Source organism: Anarhichas minor, unplaced genomic scaffold, assembly GCF_050575085.1.
Source record: "Anarhichas minor isolate MPS153535 unplaced genomic scaffold, ASM5057508v1 ptg000045l, whole genome shotgun sequence".
Classification (NCBI taxonomy): domain Eukaryota; kingdom Metazoa; phylum Chordata; class Actinopteri; order Perciformes; family Anarhichadidae; genus Anarhichas; species Anarhichas minor.
In genome coordinates this window covers 10,527,501-10,540,000 of record NW_027466491.1, presented here as the reverse complement: position 1 = coordinate 10,540,000, position 12,500 = coordinate 10,527,501, and the positions used below count along the sequence as shown (strand labels likewise).

The 12,500-nt window shown below is 42.0% G+C and overlaps 1 protein-coding gene across 1 annotated transcript in view; it reads right to left on the bottom strand.

The window, feature by feature from the left end:
- The window catches only part of grip1 (glutamate receptor interacting protein 1), a 30,386-nt gene that overhangs the window by 15,582 nt on the left and 2,304 nt on the right, over positions 1-12,500 (bottom strand). The window contains exons 2-10 of the mRNA XM_076111887.1: positions 4,910-4,990; positions 3,057-3,192; positions 2,689-2,834; positions 2,226-2,309; positions 1,985-2,060; positions 1,717-1,862; positions 1,357-1,504; positions 958-1,127; positions 166-303 (exon numbers count right to left, since the gene is read on the bottom strand). Of these exons, the coding sequence (XP_075968002.1) occupies positions 166-303; positions 958-1,127; positions 1,357-1,504; positions 1,717-1,862; positions 1,985-2,060; positions 2,226-2,309; positions 2,689-2,834; positions 3,057-3,192; positions 4,910-4,990 (1,125 nt within the window). The remainder of the gene's footprint in view (positions 1-165; positions 304-957; positions 1,128-1,356; positions 1,505-1,716; positions 1,863-1,984; positions 2,061-2,225; positions 2,310-2,688; positions 2,835-3,056; positions 3,193-4,909; positions 4,991-12,500) is intronic.

The window sequence follows — 12,500 nt, the reverse complement described above, 5'->3', positions numbered from 1 at the left end:
GAAGATGATGAGGAGAGGAGGTCTCACTCTGACTAAAACATCGCACTACAGAGAGAGAGAGAGAGAGAGAGACAGAGAGACACAGAGAGACAGAGAGAGAGAGAGAGAGAGAGAGAGAGAGAGAGAGAGAGAGAGAGAGAGAGAGAGAGAGAGGGGCGGACGTACAAGGGTTGTTTGTATGGCGTTTGTGCGATCTGGCAGCTGATTGGTCGGGGTGGTACGTGTTGTAGTGGTAGGGGGGGAGGATGGGGGTGGAGCCTCCGGTCTCCCAGGGGAGGGTGCGGGGACTACGCTGCACCTTGACTGCACACACACACACACACACACACACACACACACACACACACACACACACACACACACACACACACAGAGGAGGGTATTTGGGTTAGGACAGGAGGAAAGGTCAGAGGTCAGGTAGCTGCTTTATAAAAGATTACATCTTATTCATATATATATACACACACTATATTAAATATTATATATACACTTTACTGCAGTAAAAGCACTTGTTCCACACTGTGTCAGTATTCTGTAGTAAAAGTTACAAAAAGAGACAAACACTGTTTATTCAGTCTGTATTCGTTGAATTATACCGCTGAAGATGCAGATTCATAATGATTGTAAACCATTCTTTCCTACTTGGCTGAGAAATCTACTTTATCATCAACCCTTCTGTTGAAATGTGGACGAGACAGATTGTTGTCCATATGCTGTCGGATAAACAGGCTCAAGATCAGAATCCTCTTCTGCATTCGTGCTCTTTTTTTGTGTGTTTATACCGTGCTGTGGTGCATTCAGGGCCGGTCTAGCCTGGTGTGTGTGTATTTATACCATGTTGTGGTGCGTTCAGGGCCTGTTCTGTGTGTTTATACCGTGTTGTGGTGCGTTCAGGGCCTGTTCTGTGTGTTTATACCGTGTTGTGGTGCGTTCAGGGCCTGTTCTGTGTGTTTATACCATGTTGTGGTGCGTTCAGGGCCGGTCGGGCCTGGTGCTGAGGCAGGATCTCCATGCGGACGGTCTGACAGGAGGCAGAAAGCAGCTGAGTGGCTTCAGCCAGAGAACAAAACTCCATCGACTTCCCGTCAACAGACAGAATGTGATCTCCTGCATGAAGAGCGCCACATCTGAAGAAGAAGAAGAAGAAGAAATGTGTTTTTGTGGTTAGTTAACTTCTCCAAATATATTAGTTTATGTTGTTGAGGGGACTTTGACAAAATGATAAAATAAACTTGAATTTTGTCTACTGAACAGGTTAAGTTAAATGACGTTTTGGAAAATTGTATTTTAGTTACGTAGGTCTCGATATCTGTGGCTAAATGGTTGGTTGGGGTCAGAGGTCAGAGGTCAGGTTACCTGTCTGCTATGCTGGCTGGTTTCACCTTGTCGATGACGATGACCTGCTTGCTGCAGAACATGGAGGTGGACAGAGCCACGCCCAGACTGGAGCCCGTCGCCTTCGCAACCTCCACCAGCAGCGGCCCCGACGCTGTGGCAACCGAATCTGACAACAACGACAAAGACATTTTAGTTTTGACTTTTTCCTTTGAGTTTAGTTTTCAGAGCTTGTTTACTAGTTTTATTCGTAGTTTCAGTTCCTCAGAAAGGTTTAGTTCTAGTTTGTGTTCGTTAGGTCCAAGTATAATGTTTCAGAAGGGACTACGCGACTGCGTGGAGTCGTAGCCACGTGGGATTAAACAGAGGGATTGAACTGACCCATCACCGAGACGTCGTACTCCAGCAGCAGCGTGGCTTCCTGTCCACACTGCTTCAGGATGCTCATGGCCTCCGATAGCGTGCTGCCGTGGAGACGAATCCCGTCGATGCTTAGCAACCGGTCGCCCGGCTTTACGGTTCCTTCTCTGGAGAGAGAGAGAGAGAGACAGAGAGACAGAGAGAGAGAGGATGTTTTTCAGTTTCTACAGAGGCTCCAGAGGGACAAAAAGACCCTCCAGGTGAGACAGAGAGGTCAGAGGTAACGCACCTGTCAGCCGGACCGCCGGGCCTGATGGTTGTTATAACGATCGGGCGTGACTTGTTCCTGTCTTCATGAGCTCCACCTGCAGACACACAGCCATGTATTTATAACACACACACACACACACACACACACACACACACACACACACACACACACACACACACACACACACACACACACACACACACACACACACACACACACACACACACACACACACACACACACACTGAGCTCCACTCACCTCTGATGACGAAGCCAAAGCTGTTTCCGTCTTTGTGAAGCGTGACTTCTATGTTCTTGAACATGACCCCTGACCCCTGCACCGCTGCAACACACCAACACATCAACATGACCTCTGACCTCAGCGGTGGAAGAAGTATTCACAACCTCTACTGCAGTAAAAGTATTAATACCACACTATGAAAATACCTGAGAACCTCGTATCTCTACAAAGACGTTTTCAGCTTTGTGATGATGAATTTTACAACTGATCCAAGAGTTAGAGTTTTAAAGAGTAACAAGTACAATATGTACCTGTGAGATGTAGTACAGTATAAAGTACTATATGTACCTCTGAGATGTGGAGAAAAAGTAGAAAGTAGCAGAACATAGAAATACCTAAAATCTGACTCTGAGTAAATGTACTTATCTACATTCCACCACTGGTACTACTACCTGTACTAGTACTACCTGGCAGTACTTACAGACCGGGGGTAGCTCGTACTCGACCTCCAGTACGACTCGCTCCCCGACGTTCTTCAGCAGACTGATGATCTCGTCGTGTCTGAACTTCGACAGGTTGATGCCGTTAACGGCTCGGATGTAGTCGCCCACGTTCAGCTGGTCGCTCCTACAAGAGGCCAAAACGTCCGCTCCGTTACTAGTTATATACATACATACATGTATTTATATATATACACACACATACATATTTCCTCTATACAGGAATCAAACACTCAGATAAAAGGGTATAAACAAACAGGAAGTGAGCTCGTGTTTTTGTCTGAACAATAAAAGATGTATAAATATATTAAAACAGAACGATTCGTCCGATGAAGAGATTATTCGTTACCTGGCAGCGATGCCTCCTTGTCGCAGGTTTGAAACCCGGGGCTTCCCGTCTTTGTCGATGCCGCCGGAGACCGTCAGTCCGAGCGTCGTCCCCTCCTTCTTCATCAGCTCCACCACCGAGCAGCCCCGAAACTCGTCTACGACACACACGCACGCACACACACACACACGCACACGCACACGCACACATGCACACACACACACACACGCACGCACGCACGCACGCACACACACACACACACACACAGAAGGAATATTAAAAAAAACTACAATAACTAACTAACTAAAAATACTCAACCGTACTAAAAGTAATAAAATATAATATTTGTTGTGTATTTCACTTTTACACCTTCCAGTTTCTTCCATCTCTGCACTCTGACTTCATACTTTTGTCCCCTTAAGTAAAATAAAATAATCTGGAAAGAGGCGAGAAGTGAAGTCATCCTCTACTCTGTCGTCCCATCTATATTTTATCAGACGCCTGAAATATTGAACAGGGAGGGAGAGAGAGGGAGGGAGAGAGAAAAGGGGGAGAGATCTCACGGCAGACCGAGCGTCCGTCAGGTGATAAAACAGAAGGCAGGATTTCATTGGAATGTTGTATTTTAATATTAATCAGGCAGAGCTCCGCCCTCTTTCATCCAGACGGGATTAAAACATCTGATCTCTGGCAGTGACCGTCATTGTCTTCCTCATCTTCTTCCTCCAAAAGAGGATTCAGTGTCAGCTCTGACTCACAGTCTGAAAAAGGAAAAACTCATAATCTTCTATTCTGATCACATCCTCAATCAACCAGTTTTCAGAAACCTTTTGAAAAGTGAAACTTCACAAACTGCCGTTTGACTTTTACGCTGAAAAAGAAGCTGAAGTACAACAAAGATTCTCTCAGAGGAAAAGAGCTTCTTCTTCTTCTCAGCCGGAACAAGAAGTGAGTCTGCAGCGTCAGGGAGGTTCAGTTCTACTACGAGGACCGTCAGGGCTGGTTCCGCTTTTGTTGACACGGGTCGGAAACACCGATGACTGGTTACAAAGCTCAACAAGCTCCACCGGTTCCTCCATCAACTGGTTCCTATGTTCTACCAGTTCGTCCATCAACTGGTTCCAAATCTCTTCCAGTTCCTCTGACTGCAACTCTACTCCGTTCTCTATCTGCTTCTGAAGCTCTACTTGTTCCATGTGGGATGTGGGTTCTACTAGTTAAGTGGTTCTAAAGCACTATCAGTTATTTTTACTAGTTTTGAGGCTCTAACAACTGATCAAACTGGTTCTGAATCTCTTACAGTTACTCTTACTGGTTTCAAACCTCTACTATTTGCTCTTGGGGGTTATGAAGCATCACTGGTTCTGCTAACTGGATCTGGGTTCTACTAGTTAAGTGGTTCTGAAGCACTATTACTAGTTTTGAGGCTCTAACTAGTTCTGAATCTTCTACAGCTCTAACAGTCCTGTAACTGGTTCAGAACCTCAACCCGTTCCCCTAACTTGTTCCAAAGCTCCACCAGATTCTCTAACTGGTCTGCCGGTTCCTCTAAATAGTTCTGAAGCCGTGTCTGGTTCCCTATCCATGGTCCTGACAGCTGACCCGGGTCCCTGATGTAACAGTGTGGCCTTCAGACTGCAGCAGTGTGATAGTGGTAAGTAGGCCACCAGCTCCAGGTGGGAGGAGGTAAACTGCGACTGCAAGCATCTTCCTGCAGGTCACACTAACTTCTTGTGTGTGTTCTACTTTCAGAGCTTCATCGGCTGTCAGCTCTGCTGGTGGAACCACACAGAGAACATGACCAGAAGGAACGGATAGAGCGGGTCACAAAGAATAGAATAAACTAGAATATAAAAGCACGATAAATGTGTTACCTGGTATGCTCTGCCTCCTGATGGCCAGCGCTCCATCTGGAGGTCTCGACCCGGCGGAGTGTTTGGCGTACGGCCCCTCATCTGAAACACAAATAAAAAAGACATATTATTCTGACTTCCCAGTTCCTTTAACTGGTTCTGAAACATCTAATCTAAGAGGTTCTGCAGCTCTACCAGTCTCTCTTAACTGGTTCCTGTATGTAGCTCTGAAACTCCCTCATCACTTCCTCAAAGTGGTACCAAAGTGAGAAACTCCCATAATGCATCTGTATTCACCATCACCATCTTCAGACATCCCAGAGTTCCCACCACAGAAATACATCTCAGGGCTAAGATGCAATCTTATTTAAAAAATGACTACTGGCCTCACTAGCCAGTAAACTAGCATGTTAGCATCATCTGCTTCAGATGATGCTACTAGTTAGCATCTCACAAAGCTTTTACTGAGCAGTTAACTGTCTGAGAAGTCTGCTCTGCTCTCATGAATAAAGAAACTACACAGAGGGATGACCTCATCAGTACAGCGGACCAATCCCTGTGGAGAACACAGGGGTCTATCTGAGTCTGGACCAATCACAGCAGTCCACTGGGAGGCTTCTGGAGCCTCAAGTGGCCGTTTAATGAACTGCAGTTATTTCTGCTGTTTATTCACACGGTGTGTTGAATCTTCTGTATTTCAGTGTTGTTTTGTTCTTTATTTCCTGGTGTGTAGAAACCTTTAGAGGCGACATCAGACGAGCTGTTAGTTTCTGTGTCTGTGAATCAGCAGGACGACGATCTCTTCACACTTCGGCTTCTTGTTTTTATCTCTTTCTATTTTCGGTCCTCTGTTGGTTCTATTTCATGTTGCGCTCGTTTATTCTAATCTGCTCCACATCTATTCTGTTCTGTTTGGTTCCAACACACACAAACACACACACACACACACACACACACACACACACACACACACACACACACACACACACACACACACACACACACACACACACAAACACACACACCATAGCTAACAGAAGATGAAAGCTGAGCCTCCTCCACATGTAGGACAGCAGCATTTCTCTGTTTCAGCTACAGTACACACTGTGTATACACCTAGTACATATATACTACTATATACTACACAATGAGCTATGTTGTGTGTGTGTATATATATATATATATATATATATATATATATATATATATATATAAATATATTCAGATAATGTAAACACGTATTGATGAGCGACAATTGTTTAAACAAGATCACACACTCAGCGGAGAAAATACTCTATTGCAGTAAAAGTACTAATACCACACTGTAAAAATACTCTATTGCAGTAAAAGTACTAATACCACACTGTAAAAATACTCTGTTACAGTTAAATGTTCCTTTAGTTAAAGTATGTCAGTATATTCAGTAAAATGTAGTTAAAGTATTCAAGCTGTGACTGTTGTACTATTATATATATAATATTATGTGTATATGTATCTTTGGTGTGTACATAAATGATCTTTTAAATTGTTTCTTTTGAGACATTTTATGGACCAAACGAACAGATTAATATAATAATCAGATAAATGTCTAACAGATGAATCAATAAGTAAAATAAGACGGTTAACATTCACATGTTTAATAATAAAGACTTTTAATAAGACATCTTGTGATTCACAGCCACAAGCTGGGATGTGTTTTACTTCTATATTTAATATCCACTGAGGTCTAGTGTGACACAGAACATCTATCTTTAATCTTCAGACTTTGTCTAAAAGGTTCGTGTTAAAACCTCAAATACACACAAATACACACAAATACAAGAGAAAGAACACAGCTGAGTTCTGTGGACTCGGGGCTTTGATTTAAAAGAATAATAAAGTTTGAACAAAACAAAACAAAAAGCCTCAAAATGTATTCCTTCAGAAAATCAGCCGACTGAGTAGAAAGGCAGAAAGTAACTAAATACATCTACTAAAGTACTGTACTCCAGTACCATTCTGAGGTACTTTACTTTACTTTAGTACTTCCATTTTCTGCTGCTTTATACTTCTACTCTACTACATCTCAGAGGTACATATTGTACTAAATACTGTACTACATCTCAGAGCTCAACTTGATTTTGAGGTACTTTACTTGAGTACTTTCTGCTACTTTATACTTCTACTTCATCACACTTCAGAGGTACATGTTATACTTTGTATTCCAACATGAGTTACTTTGCAAATTGATATTATTAATATTAAATATAACAAATATTCATGCTGATACTTTTGTACTTCATGAGGATTTTGAATACTTTTACTCGAGTAATACATCTACTACAGTAGAGTATTTCCCACATGGAGGTACTGCTACTTTAATAACGTGAATACTTCATGCAGAGAGCAGTATTTTAACAAGCAATGAAGCTTCTTCAGACTTTCAGAATAAAACGTCTCTCTGCTCCCCCGATAACACACACCATGAATATTACATTTAACAAAATAAGATATCTCTCTCTCTCTCTCTCTCTCTCTCTCTCTCTCTCTCTCTCTCTCTCTCTCTCTCTCTCTCTCTCTCTCTCTCTCTCTCTCTCTCTCTCTCTCTCTCTCTCTCTCTCTCTCTCTCTCTCTCTCTCTCTCTCTCTCTCTCTCTCTCTCTCTCTCTCTCCCAAATCAACCTGCAGCGATCGACTGAATCCATATGGAAATCATTTTCCACTCCACAACCAGCTCTCTCTCTCTTTTCAATGTCAGCAGTTTACACAAATGTCACTCGACCATCTCTCTCACACACACACGCACGTATATTACACATGCAAACATGCTTAGCCCTCCATCACACACACACAGACACACACACACACTCTCTCTCTCTCTCTCTCTCTGTCTCTCTACCTTTGTTCACCCTGCGCAGGATCTGGCAGCGGCATTTAAACGACACGGCGATCATGGTGAAGCCGAGCCGAGCGTCGCCTCCCCCCCCACCGCCATGCAGCTGCAAGCCTCAAAACTACACCTCCTCCTCTCTCTCCTCCTCTTCCTCCTCTTCCTCCTCTGTGAGCGACGAGTGACAGACGACCTCCTCAAACGGAAACCATCATGGAGATCGGCAGACGAGAGAGAGAGAGAGAGCGCTGCAGATGTGGAGATCCTCCATGAAATGAGGAGAGAGGAGGGAGGAGGGAGAGTCTGCGCAGATGGTAGGATGAAGAGGAGGAGGAGGAGGAGGGGATGACGGAGAGGGAGGAGGGAGGATGTTTCCTTCTCCTGGTTGGTGATGCGTTTCTGTGCAGCTGGATGAAGGAAAGGAAGTGGAGATAAAAGAGAGGATAACGCAATGAATAGGAAGGAAAGGATGAATGAAAAGAATACATGGGGGTAAAAAAATAGGAGGGGAAATAAATCTAGAAGGAAAGCAATTATAAAAGAAGAAAGAAAGAAATACAAATAAGATGAAAGAGAAGGAAGGAGGTCATGCAAGACAGAAAGGAGTTACAGTAAGAGCAAAGGAAGGAAGGAAATGAGAAAGGAAGGGAGAGAGGATGGATGTAATGTAGAAAAGCATCAAAGAAAGGAAGGAAGGAAAGATGAAAGGAAGGAAGAAAGGATGGATGGAGGGAAGCTGTAAGTAAAGGAAGGAAGGAGGGAATTAAAAGAAGGAAAGAAGGGAAGGGAGGAAGGGAAGATGAAAGGATGGAGGGGAGTAAATAAAGGAAGGAGGATGTGAAGGTAGAACAGAAGGAATCAGCATCCCATAATATGTTTATCTGTAAACCACAACACTACCCTACAGCCTCACAACCAGAGTACACAGTATATGTACTACTAGAAGTACTGAAGCAGTATGTTACAGATGAAGTATTCCATGTCGATATATATATCTGACGTTTAGTTTGTAGTGAGTCAAACTCAAAAACACTGAATCCTACATTTCCCATAATGCAACTCAATACTTTCAGAGAGTTCAGGTAACCCAGGTGACATCATTATGATGTCATCGGGGTAATATATTTATAATACTTCCTCCAGAGACACTTTAAAACTGACTACTGTCGGAGTATATTTCAGTGAGTACTTGCTTGTCACGTTTTTAGGAGTAATACTGCATTTTACTGCTGAACTAAAAGTACACCTTTAAGGTTTGTGAGTTAAATACTACAGTAGTTGCAGTAAAAGTACACAAGTGACTTCTAGTATGTTGCCAGAATAGTATTAACAGTACATACAGTACTAGTTTTTTAGAGTGCTTCGATGGTTTAATGAGTACTAGTATAAGTACTTGATTAACAGTTAAAACCCAAATACTTTTAAATACTTTGGTCGTCATTGTACCCAATAGTACAACATTAAAGTGTATGATATAGAATTTAAATGTGTGTTTATAGTGGTAGTACTACAACCTGACTTGGTTGTAATACAGTGGCAGTACTAGTATGTGTACTAGTATTTACTATACTACAGATTGTTTTTCCTGACAGTGAATGAACCAATAAACAAACTGTCTGTTATCTGTGATGTCATTGGCTGAGATGGGCGGAGGGGGCGTGTCCTCATTCAGGTAGTGAAGTGGTCAGATATGTGGGTCAGTGTCCCAGCAGAGATTACACCGGATTAATGTGTGTGTGTGTGTGTGTGTGTGTGTGTGTGTGTGTGTGTGTGTGTGTTAAAGGTATTAACAGTGATATTACTATAAATGCAGCAAAATGTAGGTCAACATGCTGTGAGTTAAACACATCTGCCTGCCTGTGTGTAGACTCGCCGCCATGTTAAATGTGTATTATATATTACTATATATTATATATTATATATTACTATATATGATATAACAGAGGTCTGGTTCTGAGGGGTTCAGGTCTGAGGTGATCTCTGCTGCCCCCTGCTGTTCTCTCAGGTCTCTGAGTCTATGACGCCTCCTGCTGGAGACACCATGGAGGCACAGCATGAGATCAGTGTACTGTATGTACTCAACTCTATACTTTACTCTGTTTATATGTGTGTACTGCTGTATTTTCAACCGCTGGTACATTATAAAGTACTTGTTGAAAAGCAGGTTTAAGGTCGGTGAAGCCTCAGGATTACCTTCTTGTCAATGAAATACTGCTACTGCTACTGCTACTACTAATACTACTACTACTACTAATACTATTGCTACTACTACTAATACTACTGCTACTAATACTACTGCTACTACTACTAATACTACTGCTGCTACTAATACTACTGCTACTAATACTACTGCTACTAATACTACTGCTACTACTACTAATACTACTGCTAATACTACTGCTTCTAATACTACTGCTACTATTACTAATACTACTGCTACTACTACTAATACTACTGCTACTAATACTACTGCTACTACTAATAATACTACTGCTGCTACTAATACTACTGCTACCAATACTACTGCTACTACCACTAATACTACTGCTACTACCACTAATACTACTGCTACTAATACTACTGCTACTAATACTACTACTACTAATACTACTACTACTAATACTACTGCTACTACTGCTACTGCTACTAATACTACTGCTACTACTACCAATACTACTGCTACTGCTGCTAATACTACTACTACTAATACTACTGCTACGACACCAAAAACTAATAGTACTTCTAAAACATCATCATCAACAACTGCTACTACCAGAACCAGACAAACCAGAACCAGAGCAGGTGTTTACAGGACTAAATAAATTAAGTCATTAATTAATCAATAATACATTAATTAATATAAGTACAATATAACATGTAGTACTTGCTCCTTTATCACTAGTAGTACTTCTACTGCTTCCTGTTTACAGTCAGAGGTCAAACAGCTGTTCTGTATGTACATCAGATGTAATAACAACACACACACACAACACACACACACACAGCTGCAGCTGTTACCATGGCAACAAGCTGATGAATAATTGAGGGGAAGAGAGCGACCCCGCACCGTACAAAGAGTGATTTTGAGAGATGAAAGGGGTGCTCACACACACACACACACACACACACACACACACACACACACACACACACACACACACACACACACACACACACACACACACACACACACACACACACACACACACACACACACACACACACACACACACACACACACACACACACACACACACACTCAACGCCCAAAGTTAGACACATGGGTTTGAGTCACCGTGACATCTCCTTATGTAAGCACACACACACAGAGACACACACTCACACAGAGACACACACACACACACACCCTCTCTGTAATGGTGATAATCACACCGTTCCAGAGGACGGATGTGTAAACCTTTAATTAGAGTCAGGTTCTCATGTGTGAGGAGCAGATGGGACGAACCGACGGCTCTGTAATCATCCAGGAACACACAGTCAGCTGCTCTGTGACTCTGTGTACTCTGACAAACAAATACATGTACTTTTACTTAGAAAACAAACTGGTTATTGTGTATTTTTCTTATTGTCAACAAGTTCCATGAAAACAACGTGTTACTCCACCCGTCAATACTTACTGACGTCAAGTTACTACTACTACGACCACTACTACTACAACGACTTCTACTACTAGTACTACGACTTCTACTACTAGTACTACTACTACTACTACGACTTCTACTACTAGTACTACTACTACGACTACTACCACCACTACGACTATTACAGACTTTTTGTTTAAATGTGTACTTAAGTACACATTTCCATCCAATACCTGAGTAAATGTACTTATTTACATTCCACCATTGCAAATACTACTACAATTACTGCTGCAGCCAATACTACAAAACCCACTAATACTCTGCAGCACTTTAAGTTTTCTCCTTCAGGAGGTTGGGTTCTCTGTTTGAGAGGAATTATCAGAGAAGAAGAAGAAGAAGCGGTTGTTCTTTAATTTAGGAGAACTAATTAAACATCATATCCACATAATGAGGGGAAAGTGCTCTGAATCCCCAGACGCCTTCACTTTAATTAAGGTGGACTGGTGAGGATCGGTGCTCTACTTTTTATTCCTCTCCGCTCGTCAGTGGAGAAGAAGAAGAAGAAGAAGAAGATACACACACACACACACACACACACGTGTTTGTTAAAATGTAATTGTAATACAGAGTATATATCATTAATATTATATCGTTGAATATTTTATAATATATAACAATCATTATGTTGTGATTCTATTCATATATATATATTATTGTGTACTTTATTTTCATTATGATTCTTTGGTAGAAGAAGCAAAAGAAGAAGAAGCAGAAGAAGAAGAAACAGACGAAGAGGCCACGCCTCCAGACCAACATGAATCCAGCCAATAGAAAAGCAGGACAGAAGAGTTGAACACATTCTCACATGGTGACTAATAAAAACAGACCGGTGTCTCGTTCATCAGCCAATAAAACATGTAAATATGCTTTCAACACATTTTCTCTACCTACTGAATCAGGAGGAGGATCTGATGAAGAAACTAAAAGTCAAACCAGCCTCTTTAATCTCCATCATATTGAACACAGGACCAGTTATGCTAATGAGGCCCTTATTTAAAGCGTTAATTAGCAACATTTGTCTATGTCAACAGGCTTCACATAACACATGACTGCTGTCTGAACTCTGAGCAACAGTCAACAGC